Genomic DNA, 15,277 nt, shown 5'->3' with positions numbered 1-15,277 from the left:
ATCATGGCACGCGTAATATACGGACACATATTCCGGAGCCCGTGTCAATATGACTTCGTCAAAACCACGAACGACCACATCAAGCAATTCGGCCTCTGATCGTCAATTTTGTACGAAAACACGAAGTATTTATATTCACATTGCGCCCAAGTCTCAAAACTAGTCTGTCCTGCCGGTCGCGGGAGAAGTCGCAAGAGAGAGGAAGAGGCGCGTTGATTTTTGTCCGTAGTTTGAAAAAAAAGAACGCCCCATCTATCTAATGCGAAAAGACGCGGAAGCGGTGTGGTATGGTTTGGTGTAATGAATGGTGGACTCATGAAGAGAGAGAGAAAGAGAGAGAGAGAGCAGGAAAAGAGCAAGAGCACACAAGACACCAGAGTAAGGAGGAAATGTCTCGAGGGTCCATGGGTACGAGGGGTGTTTGTGTAGACGGTAGAACCTCTCTTGACATTTCACTTTTCCGCCTCTTGCATTATAACCCCCCCCTTGACCTTGTCACAATCCAAAAACTCGTGCTCTAATCGTGTGCCTCGACCATGCTGATGGCACCGGTATTCAAACCGGGCCAGTGCTTGCTACCCCAGATGAACCAGTACCCGAGCGAAGCCAGCACGACGGCGGTGTAGATGGGCAGGGCGTAGTTCATGTTTGTGCCGGTCACGGGGAGCGTGGTAGGGAACGGAAGCCAGATGGTCAGGTAGACTGTCCACGCGAGCGCGATGATGTTGATCGGCACCGCCCACCCTTTCCACATGCGCCAGCCTCCGTATTGGACCGCCGCGCCGGGCTTGTCGCTCAGACGACCGGTCAGGCGGGCGTGCAAGATGCAGCTGATGGCGATGATGTACGACGTGTACAGACCAAGAGACGACAGGGCCGTGAAGGCGCTGAAAGCAGTCGCCGCGGTCGAGCCGATGTTCAACAGGGAAAGAAGCATGACAATGACGATTGGGAGCCACAGTGCGTTCGTTGGGACGTGGTGTTTGGCGTCGATCTAGGCAAATTCGCCATAGTGTTAGTATTTTGTGAGTCTCAGAGGCACGAACACAGACACAATTGTCTCGCGTTGGACTGGAAGAGGCGGGAGCGCAGCCTGTAAGGTGGGAGTTACTTACAATCGCAAGCCATTTGGGAAGAGCCCCATCACGAGCCCACGCCCAGGTGATACGCGAGACGGAAGCGACACTGGCCGCAACCACACAATAGGTGATGATGATCAGCATCGAGACCAGCGCGTTGGTGGCAGCCCATGACCCGGTGGCGTTGTAGCAGATGTTGACAATCGGGTAGGATGCGTCGAGGGTCGTGTTCGGGTCGCCCAGGCAGTACAGCAGAACCAAAATGATTGCGAAGGCCATGACGCCGTTGATGACTATGGTCAAGATCATTGAGCGCGGGACGGCGTGCTTTGCCTTTCGCACTTCTTCAGACATGTGGACGACACCGTCGAAACCTGTAGCATTCAAGTCAGCAAATGCAAAAACCTCGGGCACGGCATCACGTCGGGACTGGAACATACCAATGAATCCCCAGGCGGGAGCGAGCATTCCTAGATTGAATGCCACGTAACTACTGTCCCACCCGGACTGCGTCGAGTCCGAGAACCAAACAAAGTGCGAGTCGTGCCTTGGGGCGAGCGTGACGAGGACGACCATGAACACGATGAAGAGCACGACGTGCAGGATACCTGCGGTCAATTCGAGCCACGGGATGGCCCAGAAGGTGTACATGTTCATCAATCCGACGCTGATCAGGAGTGCCCACATGATCAGAGTGAGGTGCCATCTTTCTGGTGTGTATCCGGGCATGTTCTCGGCGATCAAGGCTTGCAGAAGGGCAGCTTCACCAGAAGTACTTCCAGCAAGAGCGGACACCCAAGCAAACCAAGTGACCCAGCCTGTGGACAGACGTCAGTGGTTATGCCAGCGAGATCGTAAACGAGGGTGGCGTAGGACGTTACCTTGCATCCAAGTGATGAATCTCCTCGTGCTATCCGGGGCCATGATGTGAGTCCAGTGGTACTGAGCACCGGCAATGGGCAGAATGGAGCCGAGTTCAGCCATTGAGTATGCTTGACACAGGGAGCCGGCGACCACGGCGATACATCCCCATATCAGAGATCGTGGGCCACCGTTCCAGAAGGTCGCGGAAATGTTGCTGAGAATTCCTGGGTCAACTCAACTGCCTTTCCGCAGGTAGAAGTAAGTACACCTTGAACATACATTGCCATGACCTCCCATGATTCCATAAACGTCAAGGAGAACGCAAGCAGCTGGGCGAAGCTGAAAAGTCGCTATTCACACGTCAGTCGCACTGTCGACAGACACATCGTCCTTCATGGAGCAGCTTACCCTCAGCGAAGGACCGTCACTAGATGAAGGATAGGCCTTTGCGACATGTTTCTCTCCGGCCCTTTCGGATTTGGGTTCTTCCGATGTGCGATCAAGGGAAGAGATTGAGTCCTTGCCGGGCTCTTGCATCTCCATGCTGTTGGTCTCGTTTGGGTTGCCCATATTGACGGTGAGCTTCAAAAAGTTGAATTGGCTGAGGAGAGAAAGTGAGGAGGCGAGGAAAGGGTTTGTTTTTAAGAGAAGAAGAGAAACAGACGCTTGTCGGCATACGCCCGATCGTTAAAAGTGTACCACGCGCGAACCGAACTGGATGGTGTCGCCACGAACGAGCTTAGACACCTGCCATGTGGCGACGGAAGATGGATTAATGCGAGAAACGTGGATATGGAGTAGGCCAGGACAGAAATGTATCGAGAAGCGATGCTAGAGGAGTATGGGAAGGGGATTCGATGGCACGCTGTGCAGGTACAGTTCCGAGTAGACCAACAGAGGAGGCCCTGTCCGAATCCGACCTTGACAAGTTGACGACTACTCGTACCCGTACAGCCAACAGGGTCGACGGAGAGACGGTGGGGATAGCGAAATGAATTTGGGGAGGCTTTGTTCGATGCAAGCAAGGATCGTCGTAGAACTCTCAAGCACAGCTAATTCTGTTCGGTGGAGAGTGAAAAAAAGTGCTTAGACAAGGTGTTCGGTCTCATACCGTCTCAAGCACAGTTAACGCGGTCTCTGGGCCTAACGCAGACCCGCGCAAGAGTGACCTTTAGGGTCGGGGCAAGCGTCAAATTCCGGAAGCCAGTGTGCAGAGACCAGGCCACTACTGTCACAATACTGGGGTATTCAGTACAGTGGGCACAGACGCGAGAGGATTCTGACCCACATGGCTATAGCACTGGCTCAGCCGTAGATAGCTGCAGGTGGTTTAGCTTGAACGCCGTACTTTAGATAATGTCGTGCGGAACGCAAGACTGCGGATACCAGGACAGCATTCCAGACAGAGGAACGACATGGTCACCAGTTCGTATTGTCATATTGTGAAAAGATGAAAAGACAATCCAGCGATCGCATTGTGTGGATGTGGCGGGTGGTCAAGGCTCGAGGTGGCCTAGCCAGTACTGTTCTTGGAAAGTGGTATACATCTGATGGATCCAGGGTGCAGAGAAAACACTGTCCTCGACAGGTGATTCGAGAAGGTGACTCCGAAGCAGTCTCACCGACAGACAACGTCTCGTGAGAGGCTTCGACCCCTGGTCTGCCAATGTCGTACTAATTGGTGAGATTGGAGGAGGGCATCTGGTGAGCCATAGCTTGACAAGGGTCTATTGGCTTGCGATGGTTGGTGCGGCTGCTAGAGAATCAGAGATAAGAGCCTTGGGGTCATGTCCCGAAGGGATCAGCCCCTGGTGAGGCGATGATCAGCGTCCATGTTCGGCATCTTTGCCCAAGAGGGAATCCCTGGGGCTCTGTCAAGCTCACTGCCTTTCAGGAGCGATCTCTGTGTCGACGTAAGTTGTGCTAGACACATAATTGTCTTTTTGGGAACAAAGGGCCGTACCGTTCTTGACGGGATGAGGAGTGTTGGGTGATTCCGCAATCCTCCGTCGAGACGCAGCAGAGTTCAGGGATACGCTTTGGGTCCATCGTCCGAGTAGCGTGCCACAGCAGGCTTCTCTTGAACAAAATTGGATGGCGCGGGATGGTGCCATGAGCGGAAGAGATCTCGTGCAGCGAGCTGAGGGCTGCCAACTTGCATCCCTTGTTCTCAGGACAGACAAGTCAGTGGGCGGGACCCGCTGTGGCGTCTCACTAACCATTAGACCGGATTCCACTTCCACTTCCCCCGACGACGATCCGCGTCTAATCCCTCCACCAGAGCAAGAAAAAAATGGCATATGCAAAGCCACCAGGACCTTGGCAAGGAATTCGCTCGGGCGGGGCCAGGCAATCTAGACTCGGCGGAAACAATATGCGAAAGTGGTGAGCTCTGAACTCCCCCGTGCTTTGTATGTGAACTGGACACGGGGAAACCCTCAATAGGTGCCTTGGAAGGGACAAATATACTGACTAACTGAAGAGTTGACTTGTAGACAAGACTCTGCTGAGACTGTTACAACTTTCCAAACCATTGACGGAGAAAATCCAGAAAAGACAGACCAGACAAGGATTTTCTCCGCCAGTAGCAACCCCTCCAGCTGATACGACCCTGTTGGACCAAAGCACGGCCGTCTTCTCCTCCCGAGTCCCCTTTGCCACCGGCAGACTTGGCCCCGGCACGAGAATGACATTTCCAATCCTCTGGTAAATGATGTGCAGGTGCTGCCGTCGCCAATCGAAATCACCCAAGCTCGCGAAATCCTCAGTGGGCATTTGAAGCCTAGATAGTCTCGAGCCACTGTGACGCTGCAGTCCTTGAATTGTACAGGCCTTGACCACCCTAGACGTGGTGAGTCGTCTCTGTCTCCGCGCCGTCGTTGCTTGTTTTACGGAGTTACGTTGAGGCACGCCCTGAGCTTGTTTTCTGTACCCTGTATCTCGTTTGTCCCTGCGTGACTGATCCTCAAAGGCTTCTTCTGTATACAGTAAGGTCTGGTCCTCCAAGGACTGTCCACTTTCCAAGAGTGCAGGCATTTTAGCCCGTACATCAACCCGCGGCGCCGGCAGATCATGCGAGGACACTCCCTTGACGCTGTAACAACATCTTTTGGCGACCAGCATCCAGGCATTTCTATTCGCGAGGAGGCTCCCTGTTCCGGCCGGCCCATGAACCCTAAGTACTGACGACTCGTACGGAGCACATGTGCGCTCGTGTCGACAATTCAACTTCCAAAGCACGCTCTTTCCGATTGCGTTCTGGGCTCCACGAGAAGCGTGCGTTCCTGCATCGCTACCTAGTCTCTAGAGAGTTTGTCTATACTCGACTCGGTTTGAGTGGCTGGGCATCGGCTGTTGAGCATGTTCTGTCTCTGTAAAGAACACCCGACATCTATACAAGAACGACTGCATAGCCTCCCTCTTCGCCGCGCCCGCTGGACCTCAACCTCAAAGCCACATCGCCCTTCTGTCCAGGATGTCGTCCGGTGCTTTTGATTCACCTATCAGCGCACCCTTGGGGAAACTGTCCTCTGACGAGTCGGGTCCATGGGTTCTCGTTTGTGGCTATATCCTCATCGTTCTCAGTGTCATTACCATAGTCATAAAAATTTTGACGAGATTCAAAGCAACAAATCGCCTCACAGCGAACGACTACTTTATTCTCACTGCAGCGGTATGTCACGATGTCGGCCTCCGGTTGTGCACGGGGGAAGGTGAAAGCTAATACTCAAGTTCTGTACAGTTCCTGGCGTTAGCTGAGACCATTACCGTCACGATCGCTGAACACTATGGCCTTGGAAGAAAGCGTAACAAAGTATCCGATGCAGACTTCGGATCATTTCAGAAGGTATTCTTTCGGGCCCTGCCCTGATGAGGCTTTGCTGTGCTAACATGGTCATAGTCGATATACGCAGCAGACATCCTCCTGATAGCCTCGATGGCCGCGTCGCAAGCATCACTTACATTCCTGGTTATTGCCATCAATCCCACCCGGAAGCTGCTTCTCTCGTGCTACTTTCTCCTGGGTTACCTAGCTGTGTGGATGATAGCGAGCATATTTGCAGTATCATTCAAATGCAACCTACCCAGTCCATGGAACATTGATGGCAACAAATGTGTCGACCTATTTGCGCTTAACGTCGGCATATACAGCCTTAGCATCCTGGGCGACCTCGGCATCGTGGCTGTACCGTTTATTATGATGCAGAAGGTTCAGGTGTCTCGGACCAAGCGATTCGTTGTCAGCGGTTTGTTCGCGTGCAGACTTGCGTACGTCAAAAAAACCATCTTTCCCTATTGACGGGCGATGTAAAGCTGACGACTTTCCCTTTCTTCTCTCCAGGGTCCCGGCCTTTACGATCGCGATGCTCGTGTATCGAAAACGCCAGTTCAACACCACCCGCGGCCGAAACGACCCGACGTGGTACGCGCTTGTACCTCAAGTGTTTGCTCAGGTCATGATGAATGCGTCCATCATCGCGGCATGTATCCCCTCGCTGAAGCCGTTCCTCGCCGACATCAAACCGGGGTTGATTGTGGTCAACATTCCTGAGCATGAACTGACGGCGTCGTTTGTGCGACATTCCAAGAGCAGGGGCAATGGGAAACGCGCCGGCACCAGGACTGGTGGACTCTCAAGATTCGCGAGCCGCTTTGGACTAACCAGCAATGGGGGGAGTGTCTTGAACTCAAGCAGCGGTAGTTCTGGCATGTTGGGAGAGAAACAAAAGGAGGCCGTGACGGCGATGGAGAGAGGATACAATCGACCTCACGCCACCAAGGCCAGCAGCAAGGTTGAGAACGATCGCAGCGACAGTGTCAAGGGGTTGACAGATGATATCATCCTACACACGGTTGACTACAAGGTGGAATACGAGGATCATAGTGACGCAGATGGCTTTAACGATGCTCCACGTGGAAGCCCGAGACGTCTATAGAAAAGAGGTGTGCGGTTGCTGTGTCGAAGATGAAGAACGATCTTGTCCTGGTGGATACAGAGGAGTATGGTCAGTGTGTTGAGATCGGAGGTGTCGGTGTTAGCAAAGGAGTACTTTGGGAGTGCGTGGTATCATCATGTCTAGGTATGTACTGCTGATCTCTACAAAGTGCCGGGGATTGCGTGTCTCTTGCGACTTTCTGTCCCTGGAGATAAGGGACCAAGGATGTTTACAGAGTACGCCTGTATCATTACTACCGAAAACATGGATGCACATAAGATGAGGACGAGTATGAGTATGAATGCATATACCCCCCTTGGGCGTTGGGCCTTGGTTGGGCTTCCAAACGAGAACATCAGAGTTACTGCGCTTTACTTTTTTCTCTGAGCTTTTTCTGAACCATGCCAGGGATCAAGTCAGGGATCCTCGCAGGGTGCATGAACTACCGACTGACTACATCGTTCATACTGTAGGCAGGATGGCAAGTCTAGGCTAGTATGCTAATCCAGATTCCATGCGTTATTGTACAATGGTCGGCCTTTGCCAGCGCCGGGGAATGTCCCCCTAGCGAGCAGCCCCCCCAAAGCCAGCCTGACTAACTAACTAACTAGTCAGACCGTGCATGATCCAGCCGGGCCTGTCTGGTCCTCGTGGGCGTTAGGGTAGAAAGAGACGCACGACCAGGAATAGCCCCATGAAACACATGCTTTGTGGTGCTCCGTACGGCAGTGCTCTGTCTCTCTCTCAGAGGTGTTTTGCCATTTAGACTCTTGCCTTTTATGCACCCCCTAATGTACTAGTTAGAGTCGTAGACTACCTGCGTAAGGGACGCTCGTGCAGCACGGAACATTGTGCTCCGTACGTGCATACGTGGTGATAAACTTCGCTCCACACGACCCTGTCAAAAAGTACCTACGGAGGGAACTTTGCAACACAGGCTACAGTACGGGTCGGTCTACGGGAGCCAGGGAGCCAGCGGGACGGGAGTGATGAGTGCACAATACAAGTACCTGTTCTTGTAAACTAACTTGGTAGAGTAGTTCGAACAGCTTGTGCTTTTGTGCTCCCGTAGGACTCCCGCATGGGAGATCGCCGGGTAGTGCTCTCGGAGGGGGGGGGGGGGGGGTCCTGATGGGCTTTCACTGATCACAGATCCTTCATGTGCCAGACCGTGCTCCATCCTCTACATACTGTACAGTACGACGCACTTCTACAACTGTACAGTACCTACTACCCACAGTGGGTAGGTCCTCCGTTGGGTTGGTGGACTTTTCAACGTTAGGGCCCAGGCCAGGAGAGGAGAGAAGCGAGAGAGGGACCGCGGGTAGAGAAAGATGTCTCATGCAGCACAAGGAGCCCAGGACCCGGTTACCCAGGCGGGTTTTTTGGCCCGCAATGGTGTCTGTCCCGGTTTCCATATTCTTCCTGTGCAGGTCACAATCTCGTACCGTACTCTTTACTTCTTTTTGGCTCGCTTGTGCTTTGTCCTTGTATTGTACACGACTACAGTAGGTAGTTACAAAATGTGCACGCCTCACTCATTACGAATTTTAGGTACCTTGGCTAGTCAACCTTTCCAAGATCTCTCGAGGTTTCCGTTTTGCATTGGCGTCATTTTAAGTACTCCGTCCTTGACTCAAAACCACCGCTGCCCACTGTGGAATCTCTACCAACGAAAGGTGACTTGAGTGTCTCCCCCCTTTTGATCTTGCGGCCCGCTGGCTCTGGGTGGGGGGCTCTTTTTTTTCCAACTAAAATATTGTAATTGATCCCCCCGGCTCCCGTAACTACTTAAGGTAGTCAGTCATAGTGTACAAATCATACGGTGGTGTATCTTGCGCAACCTAGACAGGTCTATCGCTAACTAGCTAGCCTATTGCTGTAGTGTGCCATGGCACCGGGGCCGGAATTGTATTGTACAATACTTTCCACGGTAGGCTGACTTTGTAGCTTTTCTCCTTGGACTTGGCTCCCGACCATCGAGCACGATCCTGCACGATCCTGCACGATTCTGGACGAACAACACTGTCACGGCTTGCTGCGCACGCTGCGCAAACACGAGATACCGTACACGGGAAATCCACCCCAGTGCGGATACTTCTGTCCCAACACGGCACCACAGCGACACGCCCAGACATGATAGCCTGTACGTACGGACTAAGTACCTAAGTACCTACATGTGGCCTGTAACACTCGTACTCGTGAAGTTGTGAAGACGATGGGCCAATGGATTCATTGATTCCTCGTCCTCAGGCGGAGCGGAGCCCGAATCTGTACGTACTCTACTCTGCGCTACTCGTGCCGCGGTGATCCTGCATTCTCGCCTCAATGCCCTGATCGACAGTCCCATCATCATGATTATCATCATCCATGCTCTTCAAGGAGTCTCAGATCTGGACAATCTCCCTACTGAACGTGGATAGATATTGCGCTTCCCGCACGAAATGTTTTTGCGGCCTCGCTAGCCTTGGTTGAATGCAACCCCGACATCCGACAAAGTTACACCCTGCTGCCATATCGTTACAGGTATACCCGAGTGGAATTGATCAGGTCATGGTACTGTACGTATACCTCGTAGGTGGTTTCCCATGGGCCCCAGCCTCTCGTAGACTGGTACTTGGGAGTCTGTACTGTCTCTGCTCTCTTCACCTTCATCTCGGCATCGCCATCTCCACGCCCCCTCAAACGTAGCAAGCCAGCCCAGGAATAGTTCACTTCCCTTTCCCTGCCAGACTACGGGACACGAATTCCATGGCCGGGTTTGTAGCTACCGCCCCGAAACTTACGTGGACGGAGCTTTACGATCCCGAGTTTCGGACTATTTTGCACGTCGCTTCTTCGTGAATGTCCACTTGACGGACGGTGTTTCTCTGGGGATGACACGGAGTATCCGTACTTTACATTCCAACGTTTGGTGGAACCTATTTCCGGTGATTTGGCCCTCTGTTGAGTCTTAGGTCACCTTCTGAGCCCCCAGCATCACTTACCCCTTTTCTGGAGCCCTAGAATGCATCCGTACTTGGAAGAGAGCTCGCTTCACGAAGCCTTTGTCTCGTTTATCAGGAGCTTCAATGCGGCCGCTGGAGTCGAAAGTGCCAAGTTTGCAGAGGGAGCCATTGTCGATTCGCTCAAGGTCTTCCTTCTTTGGAAATCTACCCTGGGGCGACACCACAAGACATTGAAGAGGTCATGACCACCGTACGTTGGCTTGCCGTCTGGAAACGCTCATGGGTTGGGTTGCCGCTCCACGACATCGTCAGAGCTATATATTTCATGTCCCTTGAGTTTCCAGCACATTATCGAAAAAGCTGAGAGGGGAGTAGAAACCGTGGGGGAAATCTGTCAAGTTTCTTTGTTAGTTGAAAATCAGACCTGACCGAGGGAGCTTTGCTCACATTGAGCGTTGAAAGTTGCGCCAAATTCATTTAAAGGCATAGTATCAAAATCCGTCAGCAAGTCGTCACTAGCGGGCCTACTACCGTCCTCGGCACACGCTTCTAAATTTCCAAGCACGATGCCCAGAGCTTTGGCTACTTTTCCGGCTTCGGCAGACGATGTGCTCATTTGAAGCCAAATCTGCTGCGAGATTGTTAGTTGTTGCCGCACCTCTTCGGCCCTAGGCAAGCACGTTGTCTGTCCTGCAGTCTCGGACAATTCGAATTTATCGACCTCTTGAAGGTAAAGGCAGAGGACGCTCGTGGCGAGGAGAACATCCTGGTTGAAGATGTGGGTGACCTTCCATCTAAGCTGACACAGGCGACCCAACGGCTGAGACTCTTCGTGTAGCATCGCCTGAAATGATAGGATCTTGAGTGCGGAGTCCAAACAAATCCGCGCCGACTCCCTGTCCCGCTCTGGAGGCTGTCGAACCGGGCAGCTGGTCAAGGCCATCCGGTGAAGAAGGATGCGTGATTTGTAGTAGGTCGTTTCTACACTTACCCGCTGTATCACAAGATTTGGACTGTCCGTGATGGGGTGTGGCATCGTTTCCCAGCGCAGCACGGGCGGAATACCTCGTTTGTGCACGTCTTCAAGAAGTGTATCGATCTTGACCACCTCGTCGTACGAGGGGAGATTTATGTCGGCGATGACATCGCAAACCAAGCCAAGTGCTCTAACCAGTCGTCCTCTCGCGATAAGCGGTAGCACCGGCGTCCATTCTGTTTCTGGCCGTGGCGACGGCATCTCTGTCGTGTCCTCGTCGAAATCACAGTCGCGCAGATTGCTGGGCTGTTTGGTATCAATGTGCTTGTCTGTGGCACTTCGGGGAAGACCTCTCTCCAAGGAGATACCGAGATCCAATGAGAGGATTGTCGTCCAGATGCGTCTACGCATCTCGCCTTCGAATGGAGATATTCCGGGAAAGTGGTCGGGGTCACGGTGATAGCCCATGCGCATTGCAAGATGAAGGATCATGCTTATCAAGAGCCAGCCGTCGGTAGCGCTCTCTTTCACGAGTATGCACTCTCCAGCAAGAATCATTATCAGGGTTTCCAGAATGTACGGTCCTCCAGTCGTATATCTGGCCAGGATGAGGCACTGAACGGCCTTCTCACGGAAGGCAACCTTCATGGTAAGAGGGTCTGCTTTGAAGGAGTCGACTCGTCCACCTGCGAAGTCTATGGCGTCTGCCTGTAACTGCGCAGCAATATATACCATGGAGAACATGAGACCAATCCAAGCAATTGAAGTTGCTGACGGATCTTTCCAGAAGGCTTCGTACTATTCAAATGTCAGACTGTTAATGATCGTGTGACCGAAGAACCCACCTCCCGGAGAAACTTCTTGCGATGAATGATATCTACATCATCCAGTCAGTGAGTCTAGGAGTGGAAAGAAGGCTTAGAAGTACTAACACGGATTGAGAATGTAGGCATCAAAGTGAAGAGCCATGAGACGGTCAACAACAGGACGAGGAGGAACAGCAGCCAGTATTTCATCCCGATTTGCATGACGGTTTGGGCCATAAAACAAGTGTGAGCCGAGCGGGGGCATGCTGTCAGTCACCAAGTCCTCCTTTAGTCCTCTGATTTTGGTAAGAATGGCCTCCCAGTGGCCACTCTGGACATAGCTGCTTCCAGATTCACACAAATTTAAAGTACCAGGGTCTGCTGGAGACAGAGTTTCTTCTGAGGTTTCATTTGGCTTCTGTATCTCAGGAGACCCATCTGCGGATGATAGAGACCGTGCTCTCGGCGATTCCGGTACTGGCAGAGGGGGTAATGGTTGGCCGTTCATGAAAGCCAAGACAAGATTCTCCAGCTCAGATATTCTACCATGGAGGTTGCTGGACGCTTGTGTATCCGGAGATCGCTGAGCATTGGGCGTGGCAGAAGAGATCGCATAACTGCAGGAGTTGGTGACGCCACGCCTTGAGCAGGATCCGCATGGGTGCTGTCGGTCGCACCTCAGTCTGGCAAAGTTAAGTTTGCACGACTTTCCAATGTATGAAACACGTACTTGCGGTGTCTGCAAGGGCCGCAGGAGAGCTGAACTTTGTCTCTGCGTCGATTTGGTGGCGGACGCGTTCGTTGAGCATGGTCGGCCATGGTGTTTTGGATTGAGACGCTCGCCAACCTCAGCCACGTCCACTACGATCTGGGTATACCCAAGGTGTAATCATCCTCTGACCCAGATCAAACTTCTCGCCGGTCGGCCACTTGAAGACGAAAAGGGAGTCGGTACTGGCGACGTAACGAAGCAACGGAGAAAGCGATCGATCCTCCGACCGTCCGCACGATCCTCCGCGCGGGACCATCACGTGCACCGCTCTCGACACCTACTACCACACGCTTCCTCCGATCCTCCGCTTCGTCTCCTGGTCGAGATCGCCTCCTGTGAAGCAAATCTCCAATCTAGCTTCGTATTTACGGAACATCTTGCGGGTTTAGGAGCTGGCGCAATGAGCGGTTGCCGAGAGGTATTATATCATGGGGGCGGTGCCCTTCCTTCACGTATATGGCAAGCAAGGTGTGGCACCAGTGAACACCAAACGCCAATATCCCAGATCTATACCGCCCTCTGCAGCATATCATGTCGGCCGACTTGGGGTCCGCGCATGAGAAGCCAGGCCTACTCGAAGACGGCCAGCAGACTCAGCATTCTAGCAAGCCTGACCAATCTAGCGAGGCTATTGGACAGGAGACAAAGGACAACATCGTCGACTGGGACGGGCCAGATGATCCCCAGAATCCGCGAAACTGGCCAGCATGGAAACGCATGGTCCAAGTCGTCTTTGCCAGCGCATTTTTGCTCGCTGCGTAAGGCATTTCCTGAGGCCCTTTAGCAAAACAATTCTCGTACTAACCAACCCCGTACAGCAACCTCGCTGCAACAATGTTTGCACCTGGAGCCGCTGCGCTTGCAAAGGAGTTCAATATCACGAGTTCCACGATTATCACTCTCACCGTGTCTATCTACCTTTGTGGCTTCGCCGTTGGGCCAATGCTCATTGCACCTTTATCCGAACTGTACGGACGACTTGTGGTCTACCACACCTGCAATGTCTTTTACATTGGCTTCATTATCGGCTGTGCGCTGGCCAAAAATACCGGCATGTTTCTCACTTTTCGATTCCTTGCCGGATCTGCTGCTTCAGGCCCACTGACAGTCGGCGGAGGAACCGTCGCGGATGTCATCCCGCCAGCCCAGCGAGGGAAGGCAATGTCTCTGTTTGTAGTGGGACCACTTCTAGGGCCAGTAGGTCGCATTCCTCATCTGGGGCAAACGCTCATGATACTGACAATCCTTTCCAGGTCTTGGGCCCAATCGTCGGTGGTTTTGTGTCCGACTCAATTGGCTGGCGATGGACGTTTTGGATCATCACAATCCTTGTGAGTAGAGCACAACCCCCGCTATTTCTCAAGTTGCTGACGGTGGGGCACAGGCAGGAGTGTCCTTCGCAACGTCAATCTTTTTCCTCCGCGAGACAAATGCCGCCGTGCTCCTGGAATGGAAAGCTGCGCGCCTCCGGAAGGAAACTGTCAACACTGCTCTGGTTTCGAAGATGGATCGGGGCCTACCACCCCGCGAGCTATTCATCCGCGCCATCACTCGACCGACCAAGCTCCTCGTCCTGTCGCCAATCGTGCTCCTCCTTTCACTCCTGTGCGCGTTCATCTTCGGCCTGCTCTTTCTGCTGTTCACCACGTTTCCCGCGGTCTTTGAGGAGCAATATCACTTCTCCGCCAGCGTCTCTGGCTTGTCGTATCTCGGGGTCGGGATTGGAATGGGCGTCTCTCTCGGAACTTTCGCCACGGTGAGTGACAAGCTGCACAAGTCACTCGGAGATGCGCCGAAGCCTGAAGAACGCCTGAAGCCCGTGATGTGGGTCTTGCCCGCCGTGCCCATCGGGATCTTCTGGTATGGCTGGGCAGCCGAGAAGCAGACTCATTGGATTGTTCCAATCATCGGCACCTCTCTCTTTGGGTTCGGCGTTATCTGGGTCTTAATGCCGGTTCAGCTCTACATGGTGGATGCTTTTGGCCCAGAAGCTGCCGCCTCTGCGTTGGCTGCGAACGTGGTCGTCCGACTTCTTTGTGCGGCTTTCCTGCCATTGGCAGGGCCGTCATTGTATGCAAACCTAGGACTCGGAGTCGGAAATACCGTCCTAGGTGCGATAGGAGTGGCTTTTCTTCCCGTGCCACTTCTCTTCTATCGATATGGAGGATGGCTCAGGGAGCGTTTTGCTGTGAAGCTATAAAATGTTATGTGGCAGTTAGAGAAGATTTCGACACAGCAACAAACCCCTGAGCAGCATGTCGTCGAGCGAGTATCTCCGCCTACTCACAGCGAAAGGCACAGAAGCACAGAAGCTCTTGGTCCTAGTGATGGAATCATGCTCCATTTCCCAAAGTTGTGAATCCAGCATTGCGTCTGGACGCGCGGATTTTCATCCACATGGGTATTTGATGGGTCTTGTGGACGGACCTGTCTTGAGCACCTCCAATTGATATGCAAAAAAAGGTCACCTCTCATCTGCCTCAACAATCATCTGTACTCTTGTCTTTTGCTAGATATCCGTCCATAGCTTGAAGCGAGAGTACTTAGGATTATGAGCAAAGAAGACGAAAGGTTTGACGGAGACCAGAAGGGAAGTGCTCCTCGGACGGAACAGCGATGCCGCCTGATATCAATGTGGGCGAAACTTCAGTGGTGGTAGAATTTTGAAGAAGCAGATTTTCTGCTGGTGACTTGGCTCGTCTCCCATAAGCTCTGTATTTCGTTGTATGATGTTGTTGTTGCTGTTGCCGACATAATCTAGGTAGTCATATCTAACCATCGTTAAGCCACTACAAATAGCAATATCGGCTACTGCGAATCAAACAACTAATGGCGCAGAATTCAACGCGCAGCACTCCTACGGAGCATAAGGTACTTATGCTTCGTCCCTTCGCG

General features: G+C 52.7%; 4 protein-coding genes across 4 annotated transcripts; 2 read left to right on the top strand and 2 right to left on the bottom strand.

The window, feature by feature from the left end:
- Positions 1–517: 517 nt before the first annotated feature.
- PV08_08964 (uncharacterized protein) lies at positions 518–2,513 on the bottom strand (the record flags this gene model as incomplete). Its single annotated transcript, XM_016383286.1, has 6 exons — positions 518–994; positions 1,116–1,453; positions 1,520–1,897; positions 1,961–2,157; positions 2,223–2,293; positions 2,352–2,513. 6 exons carry the CDS (start codon positions 2,511–2,513, stop codon positions 518–520), a joined length of 1,623 nt encoding a protein of 540 aa, XP_016233989.1.
- Positions 2,514–5,418: 2,905 nt separating this feature from the next.
- On the top strand, positions 5,419–6,880 carry PV08_08963 (uncharacterized protein; the record flags this gene model as incomplete). Its single annotated transcript, XM_016383285.1, has 4 exons — positions 5,419–5,616; positions 5,704–5,790; positions 5,845–6,212; positions 6,286–6,880. The coding sequence occupies 4 exons, from the start codon at positions 5,419–5,421 to the stop codon at positions 6,878–6,880; spliced, it is 1,248 nt and encodes a 415-aa protein (XP_016233988.1).
- Positions 6,881–10,246: 3,366 nt separating this feature from the next.
- PV08_08962 (uncharacterized protein) lies at positions 10,247–12,429 on the bottom strand (the record flags this gene model as incomplete). Its single annotated transcript, XM_016383284.1, has 4 exons — positions 10,247–11,602; positions 11,650–11,681; positions 11,737–12,293; positions 12,341–12,429. The coding sequence occupies 4 exons, from the start codon at positions 12,427–12,429 to the stop codon at positions 10,247–10,249; spliced, it is 2,034 nt and encodes a 677-aa protein (XP_016233987.1).
- A 484-nt stretch (positions 12,430–12,913) lies between these two features.
- PV08_08961 (uncharacterized protein) lies at positions 12,914–14,582 on the top strand (the record flags this gene model as incomplete). The annotated part of the gene is made up of 4 exons (XM_016383283.1): positions 12,914–13,140; positions 13,201–13,579; positions 13,636–13,713; positions 13,767–14,582. 4 exons carry the CDS (start codon positions 12,914–12,916, stop codon positions 14,580–14,582), a joined length of 1,500 nt encoding a protein of 499 aa, XP_016233986.1.
- Positions 14,583–15,277: the final 695 nt, after the last annotated feature.

Source organism: Exophiala spinifera (genome assembly GCF_000836115.1).
Source record: "Exophiala spinifera strain CBS 89968 unplaced genomic scaffold supercont1.6, whole genome shotgun sequence".
Lineage (NCBI taxonomy): Eukaryota > Fungi > Ascomycota > Eurotiomycetes > Chaetothyriales > Herpotrichiellaceae > Exophiala > Exophiala spinifera.
Note: the sequence above shows the minus strand (reverse complement) of the source record. Positions and strands in the feature narration are given on the sequence as shown.